Raw genomic sequence first — 17,315 nt, 5'->3', positions numbered from 1 at the left:
GGACTTCCCTGGTGGTTCAGTGGTTAAGAATCCGCCTGTCAGTGCAGGGGACATGGGTTCGAGCCCCGGTCCGGGAGGATCCCACGTGCCGCGAAGCAGCTAAGCCCGTGTGCCACAACTACTGAGGCTGCGCTCTAGAGCCCGCGAGCCACAACTACTGAAGCCTGCATGCCTAGAGCCCGTGCTCCGCAATAAGAGAAGCCACCGCAATGAGAAACCCGCTCACCGCAGCGAAAAGTAGCCCCTGCTCGCCGCAACTAGAGGAAGCCCGCGTGCAGCAACAAAGACCCAATGCAGCCAAAAAATAAATTAAAAAAAAAAAGTCTTAAGAAATTAAAAATATTTATACTCCATGTGGCTGTTAAATAACAAGGGTCACATGAGTGGCAGCACTTTGCCATCAGCGGTATGTGGGTGAAGGTATCAACCCATTTACCTTTTAGCTCCCCAAACGTATAAAGGCTCTGGGTTCTTCCTTTGTGTTCTCCTGTGGAGACAATGTGCTTTTGTTCTAGAAAATGGTAGGAGTGTCTAGAAAATAGAACAGCACAGTGGAATGTGATAGGGACATAGCTTTGTCACCACGGTGTTACTCTGTCTAAATCTTTCTCCCTCTTTAGCCCACGTTATAGTATTTGTCAACCTCGTGGGGTTGTTAAGTGGATCATATAAGAGAATGTGTGAGACGTTTCTAAGCGTAGTTCTAGTGAAACATAAAGTGTTTAGCAGACATTTAATTGGTATTTTCATGTTTTATTTTAATAGTCATTTGCTTTCAAAATAAAATCAATGATATTCATTCAGAATATACATATACAATATAAAAACATACCATTTTATGAAAGCAACAATATTTATTTAATGTTATTTTTTTCAGAAACTGAAGATAGCTACCATGTAGAAGAGACAGGTGAGATTTTAATTTAATACTATTATTTTTTGCTTAGAATGAGTCTTTTCCTATAAAAGAGCATCATGAGAAAGAGAGATAACATTATTTATTAATTTTAATATATTTTATATCAAATATCACATAATATATAGTTAATAATTATATAATACATATTATATCACAGGTTTACGTGTGTGTGTGTGTGTGTATGTATGTGCATACACACACACGCATATATATATGAATATAGTTTTTGTGCTTTTTTTTTCTAATTTTTTAATTTTTTATTTTATTTATTTATTTATTTATGGTTGTGTTGGCTCCTCGTTTCTGTGCAAGGGCTTTCTCTAGTTGCGGCAAGTGGGGGCCACTTCTCATCGTGGTGCGCGGGCCTCTCACTATCGCGGCCTCTCTTGTTGCGGAGCACAGGCTCCAGATGCGCAGGCTCAGTGATTGTGGCTCACAGGGCTAGTTGCTCCGCAGCATGTGGGATCCTCCCAGGCCAGGGCTCGAACCCGTGTCCCCTGCATTGGCAGGCAGATTCTCAACCACTGCGCCACAAGGGAAGCCCAGTTTTTGTGCTTTTGAAGTCTACTTCCTGAGGATAAGTTCCCAGTAGTGGGATTATTAGGTCAAAAGATAATGTGGGAGTTTGGGATTAGCAGATGCAAACCAGTATATATAGGATGGATAAAGAACAAGGTCCTACTGTATAGCAAAGGGAACTATATTCAATATCCTGTGATAAACCATAGTGGAAAAGAATACAAAAAAGAATGTATGTATATGTATAACTGAATCACTTTGCTGTACAGCAGAAATTAACACAATATTGTAAACCAGCTATACGTCAATAAAAATAAATAAAATAGGAAAAAATAAAAAAGATAAGAGAACAAAAGATACACTACTCTATACAAAGTAGGTAACTAATAAGATCCTACTGTATAGCACAGGGAGCTCTACTCAATACTCTGTAATGACCTATATGGGGAAAGAATCTAAAAAAAAGAGTGGATATATGTATACGTATAACTGACTCACTTTGCTGTACAGCAGAAGCTAACACAGCATTGTATAGGGTTGGTCAAAAAGTTTGTTTGGGGGCTTCCCTGGTGGCGCAGTGGTTGAGAATCTGCCTGCCAATGCAGGGGACACGGGTTCGAGCCCTGGTCTGGGAAGATCCCACATGCCGCGGAGCAACTAGTCCCGTGAGCCATGACTACTGAGCCTGCGCGTCTGGAGCCTGTGCTCCGCAGCAAGAGAGGCCACGATAGTGAGAGGCCCGCGCACCGCGATGAAGAGTGGCCCCCGCTTGCCACAACTAGAGAAAGCCCTCGCACAGAAACGAAGATCTAACACAGCAAATAAATAAATAAATAAATAAATAAATAATAAATAAATAAGCCCCTACTCCCAACATCTAAAAAAAAAAAGTTCGTTTGGGTTTTTTCATAAGATGTTACGAAGAACCTGAACTATAAATCAACTCTACTCCAATAAAAATTGATGTAAAAAAAGAAAAAAAAAGATACTGTATAATTGCATGTTTTGTAGTCTTAAATTAGCAAGTTAGTGAATGGTCAAAATTGAGTATTGTCACATGTCACGTGTCCCCAGAAGGTATGACCACACTGGAGATGGACACACCATCTTCCCGTAAGCCTGTGTTGTTGGCCGGTTTTTCTTCCAGTGTTGGAATAGATCCCTCTTTCTGTGCTTGAGGACCACAGGATATTGTTGGCTAGCATTTAGGACCTGTATTATTTCAACAGTAGGCACCTGTAAACACTAGAATTACATTGCAGTCTGGGGGTACTCAGGTGTTGAGTCCAAGCTATGGGCTGGGAATGTGTGTCCTCGCTCAGGCTTACTCAGGCAAGGGCCTGCTGGGTGCCTGGGAGGAGGGTTCACCTGCACTGCTCTCGCTGTCTCTCTGCCTCACTTTTTGTTTTGTGAATATAGTTGAATTTGCATAAGCTAAATGAGAATATAGCTCCACAATTTTGTGGTTCAATTACACTGATGATGGAGACTTTCGTATTTACCTTTGTATTTGGCATTTAGCACAGTTAGTACCTGTTTGTTTCATGAATAAATGTAAGTTTGAGCATCATTTTGATTTGATTTCTCTCTTGACTAGAAATTGTGCTTGTCTTGTTTTAACTATCAAGTGTAATCCTTTTCTGAGACATATTTGTAATTTCCTAATTGTTTCCTAATTTACAGCTTCACCAGCCTACAGTCAGGATATGGAAGACATGATATATGAACAGGAAAATCCAGGTTCGTGATAATGTTTTTGTTTGAGGCAGTGGCCAAGGTCATTTTCAACCAAGGTTAATGATTTACTCTGATACAACATAGAAATCTCTTTATAATACTCAAGTCATTTGGGGCTGCCCATATATTATATACATTTCTGAATATAGTTTAATATTACGTCAAGAAATGGGGGAAAAGGGGATGTGTTTTTCAGACCACTGTTGGGATTTTGATCTTTGTAGAGAGGACACTGGAAAGAATATTTGGAAATGAACGAGGCAGTATGATTTAGTAGAGCCAGACTGGGTACAAACCCTAGTTCTGCTCCTTCCTGTCTTTGTGACTGGAGAGAAAATAATGGAATGTTATTCAGCTTAAATTTTATTAAATAAGGATAATACTGTCTGTCTTACACATTTGTGAGGTTTAGAATTAATTTGTAAATATTTTAGAATAGTGTCTAGCAATGTGTTTGGTTTGTTCAGGTTTGTCAAAAATGTATGTTTTTTCTTTATAGATTCCAGTGAACCATTGGTGGATGATGCTGGAAGAAAGTATCAAGAAGCAGGTATGGACGTTTTCATTAGACGTTAAACATACTTCCAGCTCTATGGCTGCAATGCTCTGTTAACCTGGTGACTTTTCTTTCGATGGGTGAAAGACATAATTTTAACACCTAATACAAGACTTTCTGCTTTGCAACAAAATTAGATTATTCAAAGAACATCAGGCTTTCATATTTTATCTCATCTACCACCACCTCACAACAAAAGAGGACATTAATTCCTAATGTTTCTTTTGAATGTCTTGCTTTATGCCAATCTGAGGAATTTTTTTTGTTTTTGACAACAGTGCCTCAGTTGTATTTATTTTATTTTATTTTTTAACGACTTTATGGGAGTGTAATTCCTTTACAATGGTGTGTTAGGTTCTGCTGTATAACAAAGTGAATCAGCTATACATATACATATATCCCCATATCCCCTGCCTCTTCTGTCTCCCTCCCACCCTCCCTATCCCACCCCTCTAGGTGGTCACAGAGCACCGAGCTGATCTCCCTGTGCTATGCGGCTGCTTCCCACTAGCTATCTATTTTACATTTGGTAGTGTATATATGTCCATGCCACTTTCTCACTTTGCCCCAGCTTACCCTTCCCCCTCCCCGTGTCCTCAAGTCCATTCTCTATGTCTGTGTCTGTATTCCTGTCCTGCCCATAGGTTCTTCAGAACCTTTTTTTTTTTAATTTAGATTCCGTATATGTGTGTTAGCATACGGTATTTGTTTTTCTCTTTCTGACTTACTTCACTCCGTATGACAGTCCCTAGGTCCATCTACCTCACTACAAATAACTCAATTTCGTTTGTTTTTATGGCTGAGTAATATTGCATTGTATATATATGCCACATCTTCTTTATCCATTCATCTGTCGATGGACACTTAGGTTGCTTCCATGTCCTGGCTATCGTAAATCGAGCTGCAATGAACATTGTGGTACTTGACTCTTTTTGAATTATGGTTTTCTCAGGGTATATGCCCAGTAGTGGGATTGCTGAGTCGTATGGTAGTTCTATTTAGTTTTTTAAGGAACCTCCATACTGTTCTCCATAGTGGCTGTATCAATTTACATTCCCACCGACAGTGCAAGAGGGATCCCTTTTCTCCACACCCTCTCCAGCATTTATTGTTTGTAGATTTTTTGATGATGGCCATTCTGACTGGTGTGAGGTGATACCTCATTGTAATTTTGATTTGCATTTCTCTAATGATTAGTGATGTTGAGCATCCTTTCATGTGTTTGTTGGCAATGTGTATATTTTCTTTGGAGAAATGTCTGTTTAGGTCTTCTACCCATTTTTGGATTGGGTTGTTTGTTTTTTTATTAATTAATTAATTATTTTTTGGCTGTGTTGGGTCTTCGTTTCTGTGCGAGGGCTTTCTCTAGTTGTGGCAAGTGGGGGCCACTCTTCATCGCCTTGCACGGGCCTCTCACTATCGCGGCCTCGCAGCCTCTGTTGTTGTGGAGCACAGGCTCCAGATGCGCAGGCTCAGTAATTGTGGCTCACGGGCCCAGTTGCTCTGCGGCATGTGGGATCTTCCCAGACCAGGGCTCGAACCCGTGTCCCCTGCATCGGCAGGCAGACTCTCAACCACTGCGCCACCAGGGAAGCCCCTGTTTTTTTTTTTTGATATTGAGCTGCATGAGCTGCTTGTATATTTGGGGGATTAATCCTCTGTCAGTTGCTTCATTTGCAAATATTTTCTCCCATTCAGAGGGTTGTCTTTTTGTCTTGTTTATGGTTTCCTTTGCTGTGCAAAAGCTTTGAAGTTTCATTAGGTCCCATTTGTTTATTTTTGTTTTTATTTGCATTTCTCTAGGAGGTAGGTCATAAAGGATCTTGCTGTGATTTATGTCATAGAATGCTCTGCCTATGTTTTCCTCTAAGAGTTTTATAATGTCTGGCCTTACATTTAGGTCTTTAATCCATTTTGAGTTTATTTTTGTGTATGGTGTTAGGGCTTGTTCTAATTTCATTCTTTTACATGTAGCTGTCCAGTTTTCCCAGCACCACTTATTGAAGAGGCTGTCTTTTATCCATTGTATATTCTTGCCTCCTTTATCAATGATAAGGTGACCATATGTGCATGGGTTTATCTCTGGGCTTTCTGTCCTGTTCCACTGATCTATATTTCTGTTTTTATGCCAGTACCATATTGTTTTGATTACTGTAGATTTGTAGTATAGTCTGAAGTCAGGGAGCCTGATTCCTCCAGCTCCGTTTTTCGTTCTCAAGATTGCTTTGGCTATTCGGGGTCTTTTGTTTTTCCATACAAATTGTGAAATTTTTTTTTCCTAGTTCTGTGAAAAATGCTAGTGGTAGTTTGATAGGGATTGCGTTGAATCTGTAGATTGCTTTGGGTAGTAGAGTCGTTTTCACAATGTTGATTATTACAATCCAAGAACGTGGTATATGTCTCCATCTGTTTGTATCATCTTTAATTTCTTTCATCAGTGTCTTATAGTTTTCTGCATACATGTCTTTTGTCTCCTTAGGTAAGTTTATTCCTAGGTATTTTATTCTTTTTGTTGCAGTGGTAAATGGGAGTGTTTCCTTAATTTCTCTTTGAGATTTTTCATCATTAGTGTATAGGAATGCAAGAGATTTCTGTGCATTAATTTGGTATCCTGCTACTTTACCAAATTCATTGATTAGCTCTAGTCATTTTCTGGTAGCATCTTTAGGATTCTCTATGTATGGTATCATGTCATCTGCAAACAGTGACAGCTTTACTTCTTCTCCGATTTGGATTCCTTTTATTTCTTTTTCTTCTCTGACTGCTGTGGCTAAAACTTCCAAAACTATGTTGAATAATAGTGGTGAGAGTGGGCAGCCTTGTCTTGTTCCTTATCCTAGTGCAAATGGTTTCAGTTTTTCACCATTGAGAGCTATGTTGGCTGTGGGTTTGTCATATATGGCCTTTATTATGTTGAGGTAAGTGCCCTCTATGCCCACTCTCTGGAGGGTTTTTATCATAAATGGGTGTTGAATTTTGTCGAAAGATTTCTCTGCACCTATTGAGATGATCATATGGTTTTTCTCCTTCAACTTGTTAATATGGTGGATCACATCAATTGATTTGCATATATTGAGGAATCCTTGCATTCCTGGAATAAACCCCACTTGATCATGATGTCTGATCCTTTTAATGTGCTGTTGGATTCTGTTTGCTAGTATTTTGTTGAGGATTTTTGCATCTATGTTCATCAGTGATATTGGCCTGTAGTTTTCTTTCTTTGTGACATCCTTGTCTGGTTTTGGTATCAAGGTGATGGTGGCCTCGTAGAATGAGTTTGGGAGTGTTCCTTCCTCTGAAATTGTTTGGAAGAGTTTGAGAAGGATGGGTGTTAGCTCTTCTCTAAATGTTTGATAGAATTCGCCTGTGAAGCCATCTGGTCCTTGGCTTTTGTTTGTTGGAAGATTTTTAATCACAGTTTCAATTTCAGTGCTTGTGATTGGTCTATTCATATTTTCTATTTCTTCCTGATTCAGTCTTGGCAGGTTGTGCATTTCTAAGAATTTGTCCATTTCTTCCAGGTTGCCCATTTTATTGGCATAGAGTTGCTTGTAGTAATCTCCCATGATCTTTTGTATTTCTGCAGTGTCAGTTGTTACTTCTCCTTTTTCATTTCTAATTCTATTGATTTGAGTCTTCTCCCTTTTTTTTCTTGATGAGTCTGGCTAATGGTTTATCAATTTTGTTTAACTTCTCAACGAACCATCTTTTGGTTTTATTGATCTTTGCTATTGTTTCCTTCATTTCTTTTTCTTTTATTTCTGATCTAATGTTTATGATTTCTTTACTTCTGCTAACTTTGGCTTTTTTTGTTCTTCTTTCTCTAATTGCTTTAGGTGTAAGGTTAGGTTGTTTATTTGAGATGTTTCTTGTTTCTTGAGGTAGGGTTGTATTGCTATAAACTTCCCTCTTAGAACTGCTTTTTCTGCATCCCATCGGTTTTGGGTCATCGTGTTTTCATTGTCATTTGTTTCTAGGTATTTTTTGATTTCCTCTTTGATTTCTTCAGTGATCTCTTGGTTATTTAGTAGTGTGTTATTTAGCCTCTGTGTGTTTGTATTTTTCACAGTTTTTTTTCCTGTAATTGATATGTAGTCTCATAGCATTTGGGTCGGAAAAGATACTTGATACGATTACAATTATCTTAAATTTACCAAGGCTTGATTTGTGATCCAAGATATGATCTATCCTGGAGAATGTTCCATGAGCACTTGAGAATAAAGTATATTCTGTTGTTTTTGGATGGAATGTCCTATGAATATCAATTAAATCCATCTTGTTTAGCGTATCATTTTAAGCTTGTGTTTCCTTATTTATTTTCATTTTGGATGATCTGTCTATTGATGAAAGTGGGGTGTTAAAGTCCCTTACTATTATTGTGTTACTGTCAATTTCCCCTTATATGGCTCTTAGCATTTGCCTTATGTATTGAGGTGCTCCTGTTGGGTGCATAAATATTTACAACTGTTGTATCTTCTTCTTGGATTGATCCCTTGATCATTATGTAGTGTCCTTCTTTGTCTCTTGTAACATTCTGTAATTTAAAGTCTATTTTGTCTGATATGAGAATTGCTACTCCAGCTTTCTTTTGATTTCCATTTGCATAGAATATCTTTTTCCATCCCCTCACTTTCAGTCTGTATGTGTCTCTAGGTCTGAAGTGGGTCTCTGTAGACAGCATATATATATGGGTCTTGTTTTTGTATTCATTCAGCAAGTCTGTGTCTTTTGGTTGGAGCATTTAATCCATTTACATTAACGGTAATTATCAATATGTATGTTCCTATTCCCATTTTCTTAATTGTTTTGGGTTTGTTATTGTAGGTCTTTACCTTGTCTTGTGTTTCCTGCCTAGAGAAGTTCCTTTAGCATTTGTTGTAAAGCTGGTTTGGTGGTGCTGAATTGTCTTAGCTTTTGCTTGTCTGTAAAGCTTTTAATTTCTCGGTTGAATCTTAATGAGATCCTTGCTGAGTAGGGTAATCTTGGTTGTAGGTTTTTCCCGTTCATCACTTTAAATATGTCCTGCTACACCCTTCTGGCTTGCAGAGTTTCTGCTGAGAAGTCAGCTGTTAACCTTATGGGGATTCCCTTGTATGTTTTTTGTTGTTTTTCCCTTGTTGCTTTTAATATATTTTCTTTTTATTTAATTTTTGGTAGTTTGATTAATATGTGTCTTGGCGTGTTTCTCCTTGGATTTATCCTGTATGGGACTGTCTGTGCTTCCTGGACTTGATTGACTATTTCCTTCCCCATATTAGGGAAGTTTTCAACTATAATCTCTTGAGATATTTTCTCAGTCCTTTTCTTTTTCTTTTCTTCTGGGACCCCTGTAATTTGAATGTTAGTGCGTTTAATGTTGTCCCAGAGGTCTCTGAGACTGTCCCCAATTCTTTTCATTCTTTTTTCTTTATTCTGCTCTTCAGTAGTTATTTCCACTATTTTATCTTCCAGGTCACTTATCCATTCTTCTGCCTCAGTTATTCTGCTCTTGATTCCTTCTAGAGAGTTTTTAATTTCATTTATTGCATTGTTCATCATTGTTTGTTTGGTCTTTACTTCTTCTAGATCCTTGTTAAACGTTTCTTGTATTTTCTTCAATCTATTTCCAGGATTTGGATCATTTTTACTATCATTACTCTGAATTCTTTTTCAGGTAGACTGCCTGTTTCTGGTTCATATGTTTTGTCTGGTTGGTTTTCATTTTGCTCCTTCATCTGCTGTGTATTTCTCTGTCTTCTCAGTTTGCTTAACTTAACTGCATTTGGGGTCTCCTTTTCACAGGCTGCAGGTTTGTAGTTCCTGTTGTTTTTGCTGTCTGCCCCCAGTGGGTAATGTTGATTCAGTGGGTTGTTTAGGCTTCCTGGTGGAGGGAACTGGTGCCTGTGTTCTGGTGGATGAGGCTGGATCTTGTCTTTCTGGTGGGCAGAACTATGTCCGGTGGTGTGTTTTGGGGTGTTTGTGACCTTAGTATGATTTTAGGTAACCTCTCTGCTGATGGGTGGGGTTGTGTTCTTGTCTTGCTAGTTGATTGGCACAGGGTGTCCAGCACTGTAGCTTGCTGGTCATTGAGTGGAGCTGTGTCTTAGCGTTGAGATGGAGATCTCTGGGAGAGCTTTCCCTGTTTGACATTACATGGGGCCAGGAGGTCTCTGGTGGACCAATGTCCTGAACTCGGCTTTTCCACGTAAGAGGCTTAGGCCTGCCACCTGCCCTGAGCACCAAGAACCCATCAGCCACATGGCTCAGAAGAAAAGGGAGAAAAAAAATAAAATAAATAAAGTTATTAAAATAAAAAATATTAAAAAATATTTAAGAAAATTTAAAAGTAATTTAAAAAAAGAAAAGAAGAGAGGAACCAAACCAATAAACAAATCCACCAATGATACCAAGCATTAAAAGCTATACTAAAAAAACACACAAAAAAACGGACAGACAGAACCTTTGGAGAAATGGTAAAAGCAAAGCTATACTGACAAAATCACACAAAGAAGCATACACATACACACTCACAAAAAGAGAAAAAGGAAAAAAAAACTACAAAAAAAAAGGAAGAGGGCAACCAAATCAGTAAACAAATCTATCAGTGATAATAAACTCTAAATACTAAACTAAGATAAACATAAAACCAGAAGCAAATTAGATGCAGAAAGAAAACCCCAAGTCTACAGTTGCTGCCAAAGTCCACTGCCTCAATTTTGGAATGATTCGTTGTCTATTCAGGTATTCCACAGAAGCAGGTGCATCAAGTTGACTGTGGAGATTTAATCTGCTGCTCCTGAGGCTGCCGGGAGAAATTTCCCTTTGTCTTCTGTGTTTGCACAGCTCCTGGGGCTCAGCTTTGGATTTGGACCTGCCTCTGCGTGTAGTTCTCCTGAGCGCATCAGTTCTTCGCTCAGACAGGACGGTGTTAAAGGAGCAGCTGCTTCGGGGGCTCTGGCTCACTCAGGCCGGGGGGAGGGAGGGGTATGGATGCGGGGCAAGCCTGCAGCGGCACAGGCCGGCGTGACGTTGCACCAGCCCGAGGCGCGCCGTGCGTTCTCCCGGGGAAGTTGTCCCTGGATCCCAGGACCCCGGCAGTGGCGGGCTGCACAGCTCCTGGGTGGGGAGGTGTGGATAGTGACCTGGGCTTGCACATAGACTTCTTGGTGGCTGCAGTAGCAGCCTTAGCATCTCATGCCCATCTCTGGGGTCCACACTGATAGCCGCGGCTCACGCCCATCTCTGGAGCTCGTTTAGGTGGTGCTCTGAATCCCCTCTCCTCACGCACCCCCTGAAACAATGGTCTCTTGCCTCTTAGGCAGTTCCAGACTTTTCCCTGGACTCCCTCCCGGCTAGCTGTGGCACGCTAGCCCCCTTCAGGCTGTGTTCACGCAGCCAACCCCAGTCCTCTCCCTGGGGTCTGACCTCCGAAGCCCGAGCCTCAGTTCCCAGTCCCCGCCTGCCCCGGCGGGGTAGCAGACAAGCCTCTTGGGCTGGTGAGTGCTGGTCAGCACTGATCCTCTGTGCGGGAATCTCTCCGCTTTGCCCTGTGCACCCCTGTTGCTGTGCTCTCCTCCGTGGCTCTGAAGCTTCCCCCTCCGCCCCCCGTCTCCGCCAGTGATGGGGCTTCCTAGTGTGTGGACACTTTTCCTCCTTCACAGCTCCCTCCCAGAGGGGCAGGTCCCATCCCAAATCTTTTGTCTGTTTTTTCTTTTTTTTTTTTTTTTTTTTGCCCTATGCAGTCTCATGGGGAGTTTCTTGCCTTTTGGGAAGTCTGAGGTCTTCTGTCAGCGTTCAGTAGGTGTTCGGTAGAAGTTGTTCCACATGTAGATGTATTTGTGATGTATTTGTGGGGAGGAAGGTGATCTCCACGTCTTACTTCTCCGCCATCTTGAAGGTCCCCCCGCCAATCTGAGGAAATTTTATGAAAATAATTTACCTGCCCTTTCCTCTTGTTTTTTGGCCAGAGGCATTTCTCACTGATTGTTCAAACATTAATATTTAAAGGAACAGAATTCTGTATTTGAGATTAAGCTGTGTTTTTTAGCTAAGCAATTACACAGAATGACTCAAGTAATATTGTAATAAGCAATACTTATTAAATGAGTGATACTTATTTTGGTTTTACTCTCTTTTTTGCAGATGACATCACCTACCAGGCATATGATGAGCAAGGTCTGAAAATGCTTCTTGACCTTAAGTTACCTACTTGTTTTAAAATCTACTCAAGAGTTTTGACTGTGAAGTATGGAGAGTAGTATTTTAGCTATAAATATTATACCATAACTTAAAACATCCAAATGAATGGGTAGTTCTCAAAGAGTTTACTTGGGGAGATTGTCTACCTAATCCAGTGGTTCTGCCATTGCCTAAATTGTTTCTTAAATTCTTTGCAAGGTGCCTTAGGAAGTGGTTACAAATTATTCAAGAAAACACATCTCATTACTTTATAGTCATAGCTCTCTTTTAATGAAAAAGAAGTCCCATGCTTGAAAGACTACTTTAGTCAGAGTTTAACTACTCTAGCTGCTTCTGCAGATTAATTTTAGTTAAATAAAGATGACTGATCTCCCAGCATGGAGGAAGGTGTAGCAGAACTTCATTCCGGGCTTCAAGGCAGCATAAAGAAAATAGTTCTGGCCTCAGATTCTGATTTAGACAGTTAGAGCTCCTCTTGTTGCCCCAGCACTTCTCATGCTGTTTTATTAAACTCCGTGAAGTAGATTATGTTTTCACTACTTCCCAGATGAAAGAAGTAGGGTTCAGAGAATGTAAGTAATTTTGCATAAGTCCACATGACTAAGAAATGATAAAATACCAATGGTGGATCGTTTTTATTCTAATATCTTCAAAGATGACTTTGTAGAAGGAAAGAAGCCCATTGGGTATAACTGTCTGTGAAACAAGAAGGATGAAGAAATGTGTAGTGCTTGAGTCAGATATGGAGGACTTCCCATGTGCTGGATGGTTTTAGGGCTTGACATTCAGTTATGAATAATATAGAGTCTCTACTTCCAAAAAATTTGTGGTCTCATGTCAGCTGGTGAATCTCAAGTGAAGAAAATTAGGAAGGGCTGCATGTAGATCTAAGATGGTGATTTATTAATCATGTGATTTTAAAAGTTTTAGACCCTACCAAGATCACCATCCACAGTGGCTGTTCCTAATGGGATATGAAGGATCCCATTGGAGGAATCCTGCAGTCTATCTCTAGGGACTAATTTTTTTTTTATAACTTGGCCACTACAATTGAATTTAGATTCTTTTTTTCAATTTTGAATTCGAAGGAGAAAATAGGAATTTGGAATTTAAAAGTTGCACGTAGATGTGGGATTTGAGATAGTTTTCTAATTTCTGCCGGTCACTGTGGTGTTTTTCTAAATATGCTGGAAAGAACATGTTTGGAATGCAAACTGCAGACTAGATCTAGAGAATTTTAAAATCAAATTTGCAGGAAGTGTAAAATTAGATAAAATGCTAAAAAAGATGTTGGGAGAGTAAAGATATTTTCATAGGAAGAATGTCATAATAAATATAATTTAAAATGTTAACAGGGTAAAAATATGACCTGAGGGGTCATCAAGTTTTGATGAGATACTTTGAATTACCTTGTTATAGAACATAAACTTTTTCAAATCAAATAGATCTAAGAGAACAAAGGATTCTTCATTATGTGCTGAAAAGATACCTTTGTGCAGTTCAGGAACCCAGATGGGGAAACCAAGTGACCAAATATATATATATTATATACACACATATATATATTATATATACATATATATATACACATATATATATTATATACACACACACACACACACACACACACACACACAGCTGTAAGTCGGGTGAAAAGAAAAACGTTTTTCAGTCGGAGAACAGAGTATATTCTGTATTAAACGTTCCAAATTGTAGGACCTGGAAAACATAAAGCTTGTTAAAGCTGTAGAGGGAACTGGCTTTCCACATAAAAAATGTCCTGGAAAGCATTAAGCCTACATTGGAAACACCTGGCAAATGACAGTACAGTCTTACCATCTAATTGATTTATTTATTCACACACTGCATATACTACATATGTATCACGTAGCCTGTGTCCAAAACATAGGACACTGGGGCAGTTCCAGTGAAGAACACACATGGCTCATATTCTCATGGACTGTGTATTTTAGCAGCAGGGTAGAAATTATATAAATCGTTTTAGTTTAGTATTCAGTTACAATTACATTAAGTACTGATAAGAATGAGTGTAGTGTACAACAAGAGTATAAAGTGACCCTACCTAGTTTGTGGACCAGGGAAAGCTGAAGTATGAGCTGAAGAGTAGAACAATTGACAAGGCCAGGGGAAAGGGTGCTGGAGCGTAGAATGAAGCTGCTGATGGGGAGATGTGTCTGGAGTGCTGAGCATAAGAGAGACTGGGGCTGAGACTGTGAGATGGTCCGGGTCCAGAGGTCAAGGACGTTCATCTTCACCTTGGAACACTTTTCTAGGGCAGTGCATTTTGTAAGGATTGATCTGTCTACAACGTAGCAAATAGATTGGAGAGACAAGCATCGATGTGGGGAGGGAATTCCTTGGTGGTCCAATGGTTAGGATTCCACACTTCCACTGCAGGGAAGCTAAGAATTCCACAAGCTGCGCCACGCAGCTAAAAAAAAAAAAAGTTGTAGATGTGGGGAGACCAGTTAGGTTACTACAGTTATCCAAACTTGATCTTCGCTGAGTCACATCTGCCAAACGAGGCATCAGAGATGAGTTTCAAGAAAGGCGTGTTCAGCCATGTCCTGGGCTGCTGAGGACCCACCCAAGTGAGCACTGAAGACCTGCCTTGGACCTCGTGCTATGGAGGCCTCACCGGTAACCTTGGCAAGAACTGTTTGCAGTGGACAGAAGTTGGACAGAGATGATAGTGGTTTCAACCAGGGTGGTGGCCGTGAAGGTGAATGGAAGTGGACAGAGCTGAGAAGTAGAAGATACAGTTGGTGGGGGTGGAGGTGCAAGTGTAGCTGGGGAGAGAGAGCAAGGTGTCGGGAGCCACATCCACTGTTGTGCTTGTGCCCCCGGTGGATGGGGTGCTTTTTCCTGAAACGGTGAGACTGGAAAACAGGCTTGGGGCCAGAAGGTCACGAGTACAGTCTATACATCCTGATAGTGCCTGTTGAGCCATCCAAGGGGAGATACCAAGTTAGCTGATGGATGGTGTTTGGATCTCAGAAGTCTATTCATAGCTGAGGTTGAGAATCATCAGGATATGCATTGTGATTGAAGCCAAAGGCTGAGATCATTTAAGGAGAGAGCAGGAATAGAGGAGGATCTATGGCTGGACTTTAACGAAAAGCAACATTTAATGCCTGGTAAGAAAAAGGTGATGTGATGAAGGTGGGGAAGGAGAAAGGAAAGACTCAAAGGAGAGTATGGTCACATTGGAGTCCAGGGACAAGAGTGCTTGTGAAGGAAGGAGCTGCTAGGAGACCTGATACAGTAAAGGCAGGAAGTGTCCATGGGGTTAAATGAGTGCTCGTGGGAGGTCTTCGGGGAGCATTTTCAGGGGTGTGATCAGGGCCGGAAGACAGACTGGAGTGGGTTGAGGAGAGGACGTGAGGAGACGGCATGTGCAAATGACTCTGAAGAAATTAGCTTGTGAAATGGAGGAAGGAGAGGGCAGGGAGAACCTATGATGGGGAAGAATCTGAAAAAGAACACACACACACACACGTATAACTGAATCACTTTGCTACCCATCTGGAGCATCGTAAATCAACCACACTTCAATAAAAAATAAAGGACATGATAAATAAATGAATTAAAGTAACAACAAAAAGAAAAGACTTGTTTGCTTGCTTTTCAGTTGAGAGACTTGAGCATATTAAATGCAGGCGCCGTTCAGGGTGACAGAGTGCGCAAACATTCACTGCTCCTTTGTCTTCCAAATGCCACCAAAAGGATAGAAAACGATCTGTTAAAAATTATCCCGTGCGCTACCCGAGCACTAGTAATAATATCTGAAACACGGTAGATGTTCAAATGGTTTTCTTTATTAAATGAACAAGGAGAATGTATTTGTAACTGTGCTAGAAAAACAACACAGTTTGCTCTTAGGGTAGCAGAAATTTTCAGGCGTTTTGGAAGATGGAAAAATAGGCATCAGGCTGACTAGGAAAGCAGTGAGCCAGCCAGGATGAGGGGAGACGGCAGCCGAGACAAGGGCCTCCTTTGCAGTGGAGCAGAGAGAGATGAGCCTGGACTGTGGTTAAGGTAGTGGATTAAGACCTGCCCGCAGAACCCTCTCTCTCAGGGACTGGAGGCAGGCCATTTGCCCCGGGTGAAAGATCCGAGCATTGCTCCCTAAGCAAAGTAGAGAATCTGCCTGGTAAAAACTTGGACCCAGAGTGATAAGCGGGTTGAGCCCCGGTGACTCAGAGCCTTCACTACAGTCATGAAGCAAATAAAAAAATGAAATTCATTATCACCCCAGGGTAAACAGATTACTGGACCCAGGTAAAAAGTGACTGGGGAGGAACTTTAATTTTCCCCATTTTACAAGAAGGAAGCATATATAATTGCTCCTCTGGCTAAAAGTGGCTGCCCTGCGATTTGAATCCAGGCCTGTTTTACTCCAGACCAAACTCTTCCCGGCTCTACTCTGTAACCTGCCATTTCCCAGTGACTGAGACCCAGAGGTTCAAAGATAAATTAGACATTGAACCATACCACAAATGTTGTGTTTTAATGGGAGTTATACGGTGTTAAAGGATTATTTTTTCTGTGTACTTTGCAGCGTTTGAGCCATCGGAAAATGAAGGGACACAAAGTTCAGGTAAGATACTTGTCTAAGCAGGTGTTTCCTGCAAGTCAGCTCCCCTTGTATTTGTGAAAATGAATATAGCTTGTGGAACAAAGGCTCCATAGCACAGGGAGATCAGCTTGGTGCTTTGGGACCACCTAGAGGGGTGGGATAGGGAAGGTGGGAGGGAGGCTCATGAGGGAGGGGATATGGGGATATATGTATACATATAGCTGGTTCACTTTGTTATACAGCAGGAACTAACACAACATTGTAAAGCATTTATACTCCAAAAAAGATATGAAAAAAAAGATAGATTTAGTCAGAAATACAAGACATTGTCAAGTCACCAAGGAAGTAACTGGATCATGTTGCCATGTTTATTCCCTGTTTATGGTGTAAGTTTTATGTCAGCAGGGATAATACCAGCCTATTGATGTATTCTTTGAATATAATTTAGAAATTAAAGTTGATATTCTAGTGAGTGTCTCTATGAGAAGCCCCAATCTAAAAAAGAGCCAAATTTAGGTCTGAGTGGAAATGTTCATTTAAGGACCTAGTGAAGATGAGTTAATGTAAGACATGTTTGCTTTTTTTTAGATAAAGCTGTAGATGACTCAAACACAATTCTGGAAGGTAAGTTAATTTTATAGACATGGTTTTACTTTTTATATTAAAATTATGTTCATTTCTTCAATAAACACTTATTACACCTTACTATTAGCTGTCTTTACAGTGCTCAGGGGCTAGGAGTGAATAAGAGAGTTGGAATTCTGTTTTCACTGCGGCTGGAACTCTAGTGGCCAAAGAGATGATGA

The 17,315-nt window shown here is 40.4% G+C and overlaps 1 protein-coding gene across 4 annotated transcripts in view; it reads left to right on the top strand.

Annotated features, from left to right (window-relative positions):
• The window catches only part of ASPH (aspartate beta-hydroxylase), a 228,333-nt gene that overhangs the window by 70,937 nt on the left and 140,081 nt on the right, over positions 1-17,315 (top strand). For all 4 annotated transcript variants that reach the window (XM_081214293.1, XM_081214294.1, XM_081214291.1 and 1 more), the window contains 6 exons: positions 878-910; positions 3,122-3,178; positions 3,675-3,725; positions 11,853-11,885; positions 16,492-16,530; positions 17,098-17,133. In XM_081214293.1, the coding sequence (XP_081070419.1) occupies positions 878-910; positions 3,122-3,178; positions 3,675-3,725; positions 11,853-11,885; positions 16,492-16,530; positions 17,098-17,133 (249 nt within the window). The remainder of the gene's footprint in view (positions 1-877; positions 911-3,121; positions 3,179-3,674; positions 3,726-11,852; positions 11,886-16,491; positions 16,531-17,097; positions 17,134-17,315) is intronic.

This window comes from Mesoplodon bidens (assembly GCF_964165515.1).
Source record: "Mesoplodon bidens genome assembly, chromosome: 16".
In the NCBI taxonomy this organism is placed as follows: domain Eukaryota; kingdom Metazoa; phylum Chordata; class Mammalia; order Artiodactyla; family Ziphiidae; genus Mesoplodon; species Mesoplodon bidens.
This window is presented reverse-complemented; position numbering and strand designations above follow the sequence as displayed.